General features: G+C 41.6%; 1 protein-coding gene across 1 annotated transcript; it reads left to right on the forward strand.

The window, feature by feature from the left end:
- Positions 1–10,725: 10,725 nt before the first annotated feature.
- LOC309383652 (ubiquitin-conjugating enzyme E2 L5-like) lies at positions 10,726–14,333 on the forward strand. Its single transcript, XM_081936448.1, has 4 exons — positions 10,726–10,866; positions 13,094–13,189; positions 13,499–13,685; positions 13,802–14,333. Exons 1-4 carry the CDS (start codon positions 10,837–10,839, stop codon positions 13,954–13,956), a joined length of 468 nt encoding a protein of 155 aa, XP_081792574.1. The 5' UTR covers positions 10,726–10,836; the 3' UTR covers positions 13,957–14,333.
- Positions 14,334–14,406: the final 73 nt, after the last annotated feature.

Consider the following 14,406-nt stretch of genomic DNA (forward strand, 5'->3'; position numbering starts at 1 on the left):
TCCAACAGTCCAAATTGTTTGACTGTTTCTGTCTCTGAGTTATTTAATGAAATGATGAAGTCATTATGATTAATGAATATGTGAACAAGTTCTTAAAATCATTTTTTAAAAAATCCTTATTGCCTATTTGCTTTTCTTTTTTTCATACATATGCTCTGTTTCTGTTATCTGCATTTTACCAAATTTCCACTTTCTGAAATGATCTTTGAGTGTTTTGTTCACATTGCTTATTAAACATGCTGCTGATCTCCTAAACTTCCCTGATTTGCATTATACTTTCGTAGTTCATATTATGTTGACATAATGTGTCTTACTTCCTTTCTGCTAATTTCCTCATTTTTGAAAAATTGCCTCTTTTGAAAGGAAATGTGACTATAAAGGTATTTCCGTGGCACTTTTTAACCCTATCGCTGCTCCCTTCTGTCACTTTCATTTCCATCTCTCACTAGGTCCTGCACATGACTTTGGGTTAAACACAAAGACATGTTCCTTTTGGATGATCCCCTCAGCATATGCGGCAGTGTTTCTTAACCATGGCATCTTTAAGATACCCTAGCACAGCGATGGCGAACCTTTTTTGGCTCGCGTGCCACAAATGGGGGGAGCGCAGGGGGGTCGTGTGCGGGCGTGCCGCACCCATAATGCAACGCGCGACCCCCCCTAGTGCGCATGCGCGCACAACGCGCGACCCCCCATTTTTACATGCTTTTTTCACCCTCCCCAGGCTCCAGAAGCTTTATAGGAGCCTGGGGAGGGCGAAGAGAGCCTCCCCCGCCCCCCCCGGAGGCCTTCCGGAGGCTTCAGGGACTGTCCGGAGGCTCCTATAAAGCCTCTGGAGCCTGGGGAAGGCAAAAATAGTTTTAAAAAGGTGAACTCAGCTGGCCAGCGTGCGCATGTGCGCTGGCCAGCTGACAGGGCAGTGCCTCGCGTGCCCTGACAAATGGCTACGCGTGCCACTTGTGGCACGCGTGCCATAGGTTTGCCATCACTGCCCTAGCAATTTCCAGAATTGCTAGGGTATCCCTTGCATGTAGCCTCCTGCTGTGGTTTGTTTTTGAAACAGCATTAAGATCTACAAAGGCTTCTGCTTCTAAAACTACAAATCTTAGTTTAACTGCACATTCTTTACCAACTTTATTCTTCAATATGTTATTTTTTTTTCCATTTCTGACTCTGCTCCTGATTCATTTGAGCAAAACCAGCAAAGTATGTGCAGTCTGTACATAGTTTTCATAAATCCCGAATAGTTATCTACAGCTTAATTTCAGTTTTTCTCCTTCTGATCATGACTGTGCTGAAATACACGGTTTCATTTTCACAAGGGGGTCCAAAATTGAACAAAGCTTTTATATTGTTTTACCACCATGACTGGAAAAACTGCATATTACCGGTAGCTGCTGACAGTTTATGATTGGGATTTGTCTCTGCCAAAGCAGTGGGATTGTTTCCATTCAGAATCTTCTGCAAACATGGTCTCTCTGACTCATCTTCTGTTCTTGCAAAGATATGTCAAACACGCAACCCACCCTTTGTCCATGTGTATTACTATTATGACATCTCAAACATTATGCAAGCTCCAAAAGAGATATTTTAACTAGACTTTGCAGCCAGATTTCAGAAAAAGGAGGAGGTGGAAGAGGAGAAATTATGGGATGCAAAAAGCGATTCCTTCTATATAAGTAATTTGGTAATTTGGAAAATAGACCATTTCCCCTTTGTTCTTCATAATTAAATGATTACCATTATGAAGCAGGGTTGAAGCTTTCTTTTCCAACACCTTCTTCTATATAATATTACATATTCTGTTGCACTTTTCTCCCATCAAGAGATGATAGGTTTTTCTCTGCTGTGGTATCAGCACCTTTGGACATTGGTAGGTACTAGATGATTTGATAGTGGCACTTATATCAATAAACACTTCTTGGCCAAAGCATTTTAAAACTCTGGTATTACCTCTGAAGCCCTGCTTAGGCCTTATCGAAAAATAAAATGGTTTCGCTGGATTGAGTTTACACAAAAAGGGAACATATAAATATTTTCCGTTAACAAACAACAGTGGTTTGCTTGAGCATAAGTCCCTTTATTTCTACACTAGTGATTTATTTATATCACTTATATCGAAGCGACATTTAATTACGCTGGTATGTTAATACAGCGATGGCTGCATGGCTCTAGAAGTTGTTATAACTGGAAATGAGCTACCTCTGGGTGAAAGTACTGTTCCTTCAGGAAGATGCCTTGGACAAATTTTACAAATGCTTTTTAGGTGCAAGGTGCATATATGAAACCACTAGTGCATCTAAGGATAAAGGAAGGAAGAATGGAACAGAATAGTCAGTGCTATATGCATGCATGCGACATGTACATAGCTGAATATGTTTTCTCCCTAAGGCAGGAAAGAACTGTGAAGCTGCGGTTGTGGATCAGTGGTGAGTTCCGGATCCCGTTGCATCTGGTACCGTGCAACGGGGCCGGGCGTCCACCACATGAACTTGTGTGTGTACTTACCACCTGTGATGCCGGGCGTCCACCACATGAACGTGTGTGTGTACTTACCACCTGTGATGCTCTGCGACGCCTCCGCAATGCTCCAGCTGCTTGGCGGTGCATCGCGCAGACACCGTATGTTCCGTGCGCGGCAGCCCCAAACAGCTCGAATACCGGTAAGGAGAGTGAACAAGCGGGCAGGCAGATGGGCCCTCCGGAGCACCGTACCGGAACAGTACCTGGTGCTCCCAGCAGGCACCAGTATGCCCGTACTGGGGCATACCGCCTGCAACCCACCACTGTTGTGGATGCTGTCTGAGAAATATTTGACTTATCTATAGGGCAAATGACAACTGGAATGATAAATGCCTTTCATGGCATGCTCTGTAACAAAAGGCAACCAAAACAGTGAGAAAAATCCCAGGACTAAGTTTAGACAGAAGCACCTTTAATATAACAGGCCTTGCCCAGAAGCATGTGTTGGGGGACAATCTGTTCTAAGGAGAGAGAGAGAGACAGAGACCGAATATTAGGGGGTTCTAGCCTAGAAGAAAGTGGAAGCAGCAAAAGAAGAGGTTGCTTGTTGAAAGTGGCTTATTAGGTTGTCATGTTGCTTCTGGCAGGAATACAATATTTACAGTCCCCATAAAATGCCCTGGCAGCGAACTGTGTAGAAAGCTTCACCAAGGTGATTGCAGTTGTTTGTGATTATTGTGTCAGCATCTTTTGTAATGATGTTATCTTTTTAGTCTTGGAACATGTTTATTATCGTTATTGTTTAATCAGACTTTGAGTACATTTGAGCCATCCAAAGCAGACTTGCAAGCAGAGCAAATAATATTCCCTTTCATGGTGCCAATCCTAAATCTTTGAATTGTGAAATCACAGAGTTGGAAGGGGCCATGCAGATCAAATCCAACCCTCTTCTCAGTGAAGGAAATCAGATTAAAGCATTACAGTAGTTAGCTTGTGCCTGAATACGCACAGTAAAAGAGAGACCACCACCATTCACAGTGAGGTACTTGCTTCCACTGTCAACTATTATCATTGTCGGCAAGTTTTTCTAAGAATAAGTTGGAAATTCCCTTTCATCATCCATCTCCATTCTAGCCATTGTCTGTCCACTGCAAGATGAAGGCTGCATGCTTCCAACCAATACAGTCTGGAGCTTTCCTTTGCCAGTTGGGCTCGCAATACTTGCTGATGTTGTCGATCCATCTTGTTTTAGGTCTCTTTTGTGGATGCTTTTAATCAAGTGGGATCCATTCTATGACAGCCTTGTTCCACCTGCCATCAGTTCTTCTTGCTATGTGACCAGCCCATTTCCATTTCCATTTCCATTCTTTTACTCAAGACAACGTATATTTTCATTTGTTCTCAAATCCACGTTGCAGGTCTTTCTATCTTGTCTTTTCTTGTGATGCCGAGCATGTATCTTTCCATGGCTCTTTGTGTCTCTCATAGCTTTTGTATCGATTGTGAGGTTAGAGCAGGTAGCACACACTGATTGAAAACTTTTATCTTCAGGCATAGGAGGGAGGTTGTTCTTAAAATTACACTTAGCTTGCTGAATGCCTGCCAACCACATTTAACACGCCATTCAATTTCCTTTATTGTATCACCCTTCCACTGAGGTCCATTGGCCAAGCTATATGTAGTGGTATACGACAGCTAGTTCCTCTCTCTCTCTCTCTCTCCCTCCTTCCCTCCCTCCCTCTATGTATATACATATATGTATGTGTACACACACACACACTCACACATACAGGTGAATTTCCCTTTATGTAATTTAAACCAACGGTTTCTTATTCTGCTCTCTGATATGATAAGGAGCAGAGCTTAGCCTTCTATATGACGACTTTCAATTGCTGAAGAGGGCATGTATATTTTCCACTCAGTCTTGTGACCACGGGGCTAACCATTCTGATTCCTTTCAGTCTCAGTACTTAGATTTTTTTTTGAGCCGTGCTCTTCTCTAAATCTTTCCAGTTTGCTCAAGTCCTTCCTCAATATATTGCCCATTGCCTGACACAGCACTGCACAAGACAATGGGTCTGACCAGCATACAATAAAGTGGAAGTATAATTTAAACTAAACTTTTTATAATGTTTTATAATCTTGCTTCTACAAGGGGAAAATAGTTTTTATGTATAATTCTCACAACACACGCATAGATGCGCACACAGAGAGACACACACAAATACAGTATATTCGGAGCAATTTCCCATCACTACCACTGTTATTTTCTGTTTCTGGGACATTTTATTTCATTTCTTAGATTATTTAGTTTCTCAAATAATTCAGGGTCTAACTCCAGGTACCAATGTGTGCATAGACACTTCCCTTGGGCTAACAGGATTCAATTTTGTATCATGCCATCAAGCATGTACCATGCTATATTAGTTACTATGTTTCTTCTTTATATATCTTCACTCCTTAGATGAATCTCTTACAGTTAAGAGAATACTTAAAATTCTTTGGAGTGTTCACAGGCCTTCTACAGATCAAAGTTGCAACAGATACCCAAAAGGTGCTTATCACTCAATTCAGAATTTCCAGCAGCTGCTGCCTCCTCACTGTCACATGATGGCATTTTGGAGGCTTGGCTACTGGGCAAAATTTATGGCACTTTGCAGAATCCCGTAGTCACGTGCTCGCAATTTATGCTTTTGCCAAGAATTGGTGTTTACTTCAAGTTTTTGATAAAACCATCTATAGCAAACAAGGGATTCACTCAACAACTGTGATGTTTGCTTAACAATTGCAAATATGCTTAACAACTGCCTCAAAAAGTAAATGTGATGATCCACTTTATGACCATGATTTATGACTGCAATGACCAGGCTTCATTATGGTCGTAAGTCAAGAACTACCTGTACTCATTTCATTTTAGAACTAGTAGATATTGTTTCATTCAGCAATTATTTCTCATATAATCACACTTTTTATCTGTCAGACCAAAGGATAACTATGGAGTCTCCAGAAAAATTAAGCTATTTATGGAACTTTTGAAAATCCAATTGTATAATGAATTCAATAAATGAGATAATTTGTACCTTAGGGATGAGATTAGGGATCCTTGATGCTCTCTAAGCTTGGTGGTTTTCTTGCAGATGTTTCTAACATTGCTAGCACTGATGATGTTACCTAGTTTGGATAATGAAACCCCTGCAAGAACACCATCAAGCTTAGAAAGCACTAATGACCCCTCAAAAGGAATTCACTTGTTCTTCATTGTGTATTTTATTTTGATGTTGTTTTGCAGATGACATTTTCTTCATTTGTGTAGACGATTGTGAGCAGCTTTATTTCACAAATGGATTAAATGCAGAAGTATTGGTGTTCAATTTGTTCTTTAACTTTTTTTTATTCTAAGTCCACTTGTAGGACATTATGATTAAATATTTAGGATGATAGATTTAGATCCCATGTAGAAAAAAAACTAGACTATAATACTCTATTTAGTTTGATAGCTGTCAGATATATTTACCATACAGTTCATTTTAAAGAGTTAAAAAACAGGTTTTCCTGAAAATGATTTTGACAAAATCAAACAAGTTACAGAACAATAGGTAGGGAATATTACCTTTTTTATTTTACAGCAGAAAGACAAGAACTAGATCCAGGAGTGAACAGCGTGAAATATTAATAAGGAAGTCATCTAGATCTAGCATATGCAGTAGGATAATGTGTAGTTTGGTTCTATTTTCTTCTGGGAGGCGACATGTAGTTCAGTTCAGACAATGATAAATCCATTTCTGTGTGTGAGGTGAATGGTCTTGCCTGCACTGAAGGCGGTGATCTGCTTTTCCTCAAGAAATCATCCTTCAGTTTGATGGTATCAGATAGGAACCCCTCCTTTTCAGCTTAAAACAATACCAGCTTGAGCAGACAAAAGTCTTCTTTACACAAAAGCTAGATGTCAGCTGAAATGCTAGGCCTTGAAGGGCCTTAGTGAAGGTCTTGGCTTTGCTGCATTACTCTAATTAAACCGTTCTGCCATGTTTTTACGACCAGGAGTTATACTGAGAGTTAGGCATACCATACTGTTTATTTTAACTACCGTATTTTTCAGAGTATAAGACGCACCAAGATTTTGAAGAGGCAAATTTTTAAAAAAGGTTTTGCTATCTGCAGACCTCCCAAAAATGGCCATTTTTGTGAAAACGAGCCCGTTTTTCATTAAAAAAGGACATGCATAGCCTTTAGGAGGTTTATAGGGTGCTCCTGGGGTCTGGGGGGGGGGAGAAACAAGCAAGAAATGGCCCTTTTTCATGAAAATGGGCCCATTGTTTGTCAAAAAAGGGTGCATGCATAGGAGGCTTGGGAGGCTTATAACGTGCTTCTAGGGGCTGGGGGGCAAAAACAAGCAAAAATGATCCATTTTTCACGCATTTCTGCCCTCCCCCAGCCCCCAGGTGCACTCTAGAAGCCTTCTAAAGCAGGGGTGTCCAAACCTGGGAACTTTAAGACTTGTGGACTTCAACTCCCAGAATTCCCCAGCCAGCATGGCTGGCTGGGGAATTCTGGGAGTTGAAGTCCACAAGTCTTAAAGTTCCCAAGTTTGGACACCCCTGTTCTAAAGGCTATCCTTGGCCATTTTGGTGAAGGGGGTGGGGTTTCATGAGCCAAAAATGCTGTATTCAGTGTATAAGATGCACCCAGATTTTCACTCTCTTTTTTGAGGGAAAAAGGTTGTCTTATACTGCGAAAAATACGGTACCCTGTTTCCCTGAAAATAAAACCTCCCCAAAAATATTGCAACAGAGCACCAGCCATGTGTTCAAGTTTCAAGTTTATTTGATTTATAGACCGCCCCTTCTCCCCAAAGGGACTACGCTTGGCACCTCCTGCACCTCAAAAATAATAAGACCTCCCCGAAAATAAGGCCAAGCACATATTCCAGGGGTCTAAAGAAAATAAGACCTAATAAGAAACAAGGTAGTGAGAACTTGGTGAATAGGCTTTTAAGTATACATGCAGTTATTATGTCATTAAGCTGGTTTTAACTTCTATGACCACGGCCATATATTTTCTTCATGATTATCTGTCGTTAACCTGGTCTTTCAGCCTCCCACGGTGCACCCATCTCCATTGTAACTACCTACTTTGCTGCGTTCATTTTCTTCTCTTTTTTTCACCTTTTCCAACATCCAAACCTTCTTCAGAAACTAGGCTTTCAAATGTGTCTGAAGTGGGGTAATTTAATTCTAATCATTGCCCTCTGAGTGAGAAATTGTGGCTTTGTCTGATGATTTGTCTGTTTTCCTGGCTGTCCATGGTATTCTCAAAAGAACTTTCTCCTATACGCAATTTCAAAAGTTTTAATATTTTTTCTGTCCTGCCTCTTCGAAGTCCTAAGACTGAGGTGTTGAAAAATTGTTTTGCTCACATAGTTGCTGACAATTGTATATTTGTTGTATATGGAGTTTTTCTAATCAATGGTACTCCCCCCCCAGCTAATAATGTGAATGGAGACATATCCTTCTAATTTTATATATAGTGTAACCTTGTGCACTTCTCAAGTGCAAATGCTCACCTGTATATCCATACATAATATTTTTAATCACCCAAAATTGGTTACTCCAGAGCATATCTACTTGCTTTCCCCATGCAGTGGCTACCCTATCAGACTTGCAGAAATCCTAGAATTCACTAGATGATAGCAAAACATTTAAGAGGATTGGGGGTTTTAAAAAAATCTTTTTGCTACTATCCAGTGGTTATCTGGGGTTTTGGTTTTGCAGCTCAGATATTCTAGCTGTAACCATTGGGCATCCTCATATATTAAACCACAGTTCCTATCTTCCTCAACCAGGTTGATGGAAGGCTGACATATGGATCCTGCTCCTGCTCCTACACAAAATTGTTCGAACCACATTCTTTGAAGACAGTTATGAAAACGAAACACAAACAGAGAAGGCAATTCATATGCAAGAATGGAAAATATTTTTGACTCATCCACATCTCACTTTTTACCATGAGAGGTTAGCTTTTGCTCTCGGAGGAGTAAAAAAAAAAAAGGAAAAGAAAGGCCCCCCTTATCTTTTCCGGACACGTTCCTCATAATAGCTCGGTACAGAAGAAACAGTTAGAAACTGCCTGGGACATAATCTCGTCGGTTTACACTAGAATGTTTCTCGGGTCTTTCATTTTATTCCTTTGTTTAAGGTTTTATTGTGTTGTCCTCTGCAGCCAGGAGACTGTATTGTAAATTGTACTTCTGTACCCTAGCCGGAATTTAATTGAATCTGGTCTTGCAAGGAAAAGGGCTGTCTTAATGCAGAGGCCTGATGGGCACTTGCCCATGGGACCCATGAGTATAGGGACGCCATACTAATTATGTTAATGTAAGGTTCCAACAGTTTCCCTGAGCCACTGAAATGCCAAAGAGAGTGAGACTCGAGACTCGGCTTGCAAAAATACCAGCTTTTATTTATGGCCATAGCAAAAGCTGGGTGACAAAACTGTATCCAAAACATACAAACCAGTGGTGGGTTTCAAAATTTTTTAGAACCTCTTCTGTAGATGTGGCCTACCTTGTGGGAGTGGCTTGCTGAGCATGTGACTGAGTGGGAGTGGCTTGGCAGTCATGTGACTGGGTCGGTGTGGCCAACTTGTAAAATGTGGTGAAACTCACTTAACAAGGCTCTTGCTTAGCAACCAAAATGTTGGCTCAGGAACTCTGGCATTGAAGCATGCAAGTCTTAAACCTGTCAAGTTACAAGACCCTTGCACACCTAACCCTTTAGAAAAAACAACCAGGGGTGTTCAAACTTGACAGCTTTAAGACTTGTGGACTTCAACTCCCAGAATTCCTCCTCCAGTCATGTTAGCTCAGGAACTCTGGCACTGAAGTGTGCAAGTCTTAAAGCTGTCGAGTTACAAGACCCTTGCACCCCTAACCCCTTAGAAAAAAAACCCCAGGGATGTTGACAGCTTTAAGACTTTAAGGTTTAGATAGGACTCTTAGAGGCAAGCAGGGCGATTGGTGAGCCAGCCAATCAGTGGGTGGTGGGCGGGGCAAGCATGGTGCGGACGGGCGGGTGGGGGAGGGAGGGAGCTGGAAACAGTTCTAAACGATTTGTGGAACCTCTTCTATAGAAGAGGTTAGAACTGGCAGGAACCCACCCCTGATACAAACAAATGCTTGTAAGGAATAGCCACACTCTGCCAGAGTGGCTCAGCGGATTATATACATTTTAGGCAGATAAAAACAAAGATCATCCAATCAAACACAAAGAATCGTTACCAATGTGATCTTTAAAGCATTATTTTGTTCAAGCTCCTGTCTCTGTCTACCTTATTTGTGGAGTATTCCTATAACCTTGTGTAGGGGGTGGCAGTCCCCCTTTGCCAAGTTGTTTTTTGGCAGAATGCTTTAAGGATTTATGAGCCAGGAAAACTCCCTAGTTTGGTTCCTTTATCTATTGTTCCCATGTAACAATTTCTTCTATGTTTTCAAGAATGTGCCTAGCTTTGAAGCCAATAGAAGTGAGTCACAGCAGTGAGATAACGTTTGCAGTAATGTCATCCAGTATTAAGGTTACAATTTGCTAGGCTAGAAAACAACACATTTTTGACAGTATACAATAATATAAGCAGAAGCCAATAACAAAGCTTAATTCTTAATAAATGATTTCTAGTAGTATATCATATCAAAAGCAAACAGCAAATATTGGTTTAATCATTAACAATTATATAATAACATGAGTAATTCATAATAAAAGCAAGCCAATATTGATTCATATACTCCTTCATTAACCCTTCAATTCACCTTATATCATATAAATAGAGCAACTATATGACTGAGTATTATTGTTTTTCAAGCCTCTTGTATTGTTCAAATGTTTATCATGTTGATTAGTTGTTGCTGCACAGCATGTTTTTAATGTTTCAACACCGAAGGAAGTGCCAATAAAATAAATATATGCTTAATTTTACCCACCACTTACATTTTTATTCCTGAGTAGTTGTCTTAGAGGCCTCAATACACTGCTTTGCGGGGAGTGGGGGGGGGCATAATACTGTTAAGACCGCCCTGCCAAAGGTGCTTTTTCAGGAGGCAACTGGACTTTGTTTTTCTCTGAAGACGTTTCGCTTCTCATCCAAGAAGCTTCTTCAGCTCTGACTGCATGGTGGGGAATGGAAAAATTTATACGAGGAGCGAAACGTCTTCAAAGAAAAACAGGAAAGTCCAGTTGATCGCTGAGGGGAAACGCCGATTTCCGACTAAGATAGCGCAGTGCAGCAGCAGGAAGGGATCCTTTCTCTGCCTGGTGCGCGAGAGGGATCGGGGTGTGTGTGCGCGTGGTAACTCGAGCGCGTTCGGGATCGGATCGAAGGAAAATGGCTGCAGCCTGCCGGAGGGTGGCGAAGGTAAGCTGATGGCGCGAGGTTGGGAGACCCTTGTAGGGCTTCGGAGGCATCTCGAGGAAGAGGCGGTGGTGCTGCAGGAAGATCGCAAGCGATTGAAATTGATAAGAGGCGCCTCTTTTGAGGAGACGGGGTCTCCAACCCGCAGGTCTTGGGAGAAGCCTTTCCAGCGTCTCAAGGAGTAGAGATACTTGAAGCAACCAGGCAGTTCTGGAGACTTAACCGGGATGGGGTGGGCAGGCGGTAGCAGTCTCCGGCAAGGCTCCCCTTTGACGGGCTTTATTGCGCGCCCTTTATATTTAGAGAGCCTTCGGCAGAAATTGTTTAGCTTCCGTTTTTAAATACTTCGCTTCAGTTGTGGCTAGGGAGAGGGTAGCTTTAACGGGATGCTCTCCTATACGTTTTGGGTCATCTGTCTGGACTGTCCTAGCATCTTTTCATAGTTTTGGTGCCCAGAACGCCTCCTTTAGAGCCGGGCAGGGATAATTTGGAGCGGGTAACCCTGTTTTGAAGGGAAATGCTTGAAACAACGAAGAAAAGGAGCTCTTAGGCGCTTTCGGTTTCGTTTCCTGCTGGCTGGAAAGGAGGGAAGAGGAAACAAACCGAACTGAAAAGCTGTTTTCAGATAATGTGAAGCGACTCAGAAAAGCCATAAAGCAGAGCTGTGCGCTGCTGGATATAAGCCATTGCGGGTTTTTTTGTTTTTGTTTTTACAATGACTGGAAAATGGGAAAAAAATTCATTGGATTTCAACTGGCATCATTCCTCCTTAAATCCAAGATGACAACACTTAGGTTGGGGCAAGGCTTGCATAGAAACATCCCAGCCTTGCTTGAAATGTGTCCTGTTGCTGTTGTAGGAAGTTATCACCCAGCCCTCCCCCAGAAAAATGAAATATCCTAGGAAATATTGAAAAGGCAGAATATTATATTTTCCTGGATGTGAAAAAGGGAGAAACACATTTTAAACACAAAATAAATTCCTGCAGCTTCCTGCCCCTCCCCACTTTGTCAATGGGCCATTAAGAAGGCCAAGCTAGTCCACTTTACATAATAAAGAGTTCTCCTCTTCAGCTCCAGAGTGATGGGATTAAGGCAGGATAATATTGCCTTTTACTCAACTGACCACATGGCATCTGAGAACTCAACCAAACCTGGATTCAAAACTCAGCCTAGAGGGTTGCCCTTGCACGGGCCCATGGGAATCTGGCAACCAATCAGAATACATTTCTTACACAGGAACAGGAAACAGATAGGTGGGGCCGAACAGATTATAAAAAAGCCCTGCAAGCCCTTCTTCATCCTCTTCTCTTCCCTTCTCTCTTCTTCTCCACCAACATTGAAGCATGTGGTCACCTTTTCTGTTCAGGACTCAGGCCATGTGGTCCTGTCCACCATTAAAACCATCTTTCCAAGAAGCCTCCATGTCTCCAGTGTCTTTTTCCCCACTTGGAGCCGAATCCAGAAGAAGGACATTTCTTCCAACACTGTCAGGATAGATCTTGGAACTACTTGGAACTACTTTGTGGTGTGTGTGTGAGTGTGTGTTTTGTTGTGTTTGTACTGTGGGAAGGGAACTTCACCAAGACAGTGTTGTATTAGGAAGACCAGTGCAGCCCATAGCCAAACTAGAAGTCACTAGAATAACAAAGCCAGCATACATTCTAAAAGAAACATCCTGAGAATAATTACCAGGATATCGGGACAATTAGAAATAGCTGCAGAGTACAAATAATACAAAAGACCTAGGAAGTGCAGGAAGAAGCTACCTTTAAGAGAAGGAAAAGGTCAGAGTGACAACAAAGACTGATTAGCTCGGGGGCGAAGATGGAAAAATAGGAAATACAGTAGAAGACACTAGGGCTCATCCCTGTCCCATGGGAAGCACTTTAGGGCAGAGGAATAACAAAACTCAGGACAGGATTAGAACCATTAGCAAAGGCACACACAAAAAGGGATAAAACAATAGTACAAAGAAAACAAAAGGACTTCAAAGAGGAAAATGGTATAAAAAATGTACACTTTCTGTATGTCGGGGTCAGCTCACCCAGGAACGCTGATCCACATCACTGTCGGTCTTGCTTTCCTGAAATAATAAAGTCAACTTGCTTTCAAGCGCAGCGTGCTTCGATCCTAAATTCATTCTCCCAGCCGGGAAATCCGAACCCGCAGAGGAAACCTTTTTCCATTTAACAATACATTCGTTCGTTTAATCATTTTTGTCTTTTCAGGAACTTGATGCCATTAAGAAATTAAGGTTACGATACTTTCGGGATATTCAAGCAGATGTGGCAAATATTCTCCTTTGGAAAGGACTTTTAGTGCCGGTGAGTTCAAAGAAGCTGGATAAGAACAAGTGAGACTGACAGCTTGTCGGAGAGTGTAATGTATTAGTCAGATTAACCTAGCATGCTGTCACTTCAAAACAATGATTTGGGTTATCATGAAAATACCACAAAGTATCAGAGCCTTTATTTCAGTGGGAGTGGATTACATGTTCAATGTGGGGTACTAAAAGGCCTTACATATTCACCATTTGGGAAGGGACTGACATTTTTAATTTTAGTTTGTTTTGCAAGGAAAATTGCATTCCTTAGCCTCCTATGAATCATGCTTGTTCCTGTCCTTATACCCAGGATAATCCTCCATACAATAAAGGGGCCTTCTGGATTGAGATAAGTTTTCCATGTGAGTATCCACTCAAGCCTCCTACAATAAGCTTCAAAACCAAGTTCTACCATCCCAATGTGGACGAGATGGGTCAATTGTGCCTGCCAATCATCCGCGCACAGAACTGGGAGCTTTATACAAGGATAGACCAAGGTATGACCTGGGAAGGATGGATAGAGCTGGGGCTGCCAGAAGGCTTTCATTCAATTGCCACTGGGTATACATTTTTCTCTGTTTCAAGGAAGTGTCACTTTTAATCTTTTCTGCAGTAATTAAGGCCTTGATAGAGCTGGTAAATGAACCTGATTTACAACATCCACTGCGCCCCGACTTGGCCAAGGAGTTCGAGGAAGACCATGAGCGATTCCTGTTACGGGCTGAAGATCACACCTGCAAATTCAGTGAGAAGCGCCCATGCGAGTGACCTGTGCTCACCAACTGGAGTCCACCTTATATAATTTTTTAGCTTCACAAGTCCTTGTCTACCAGTGGGATGGTAGAGAAGAGGGACCAGACAAAAAATGTGCATGATGAAAATTTGGACTTTTCTGAGTTTAAAGCCAGAACTACTCATTTGGGGAACATTTATATGCTTGAATAAGCATAGGTTCAATGTTAAGATACAGATGCATCTGAATTAAGTTAAACGTTTGTGCCTCTTCATGGTACAGATGAAAACCTGTGTTACTTTCCCCATCCTGGAGCTAAAAATCTATTACCCGAAAGGATAGTTCTGGCTTTAAAGTCAATATTGGATTTCAATAAATTTCAAATTGAACTGAGGAAATGACATGGTTTTTTTTTTTTAAACAGAATAATATTTTCCCTCAAAAGAGCAGAACAAATTAGGACATTTGCAATGTTACAGGAGTAC

Source organism: Natrix helvetica, assembly GCF_964273705.1.
Source record: "Natrix helvetica genome assembly, chromosome: 1".
NCBI classification, from domain to species: domain Eukaryota; kingdom Metazoa; phylum Chordata; class Lepidosauria; order Squamata; family Natricidae; genus Natrix; species Natrix helvetica.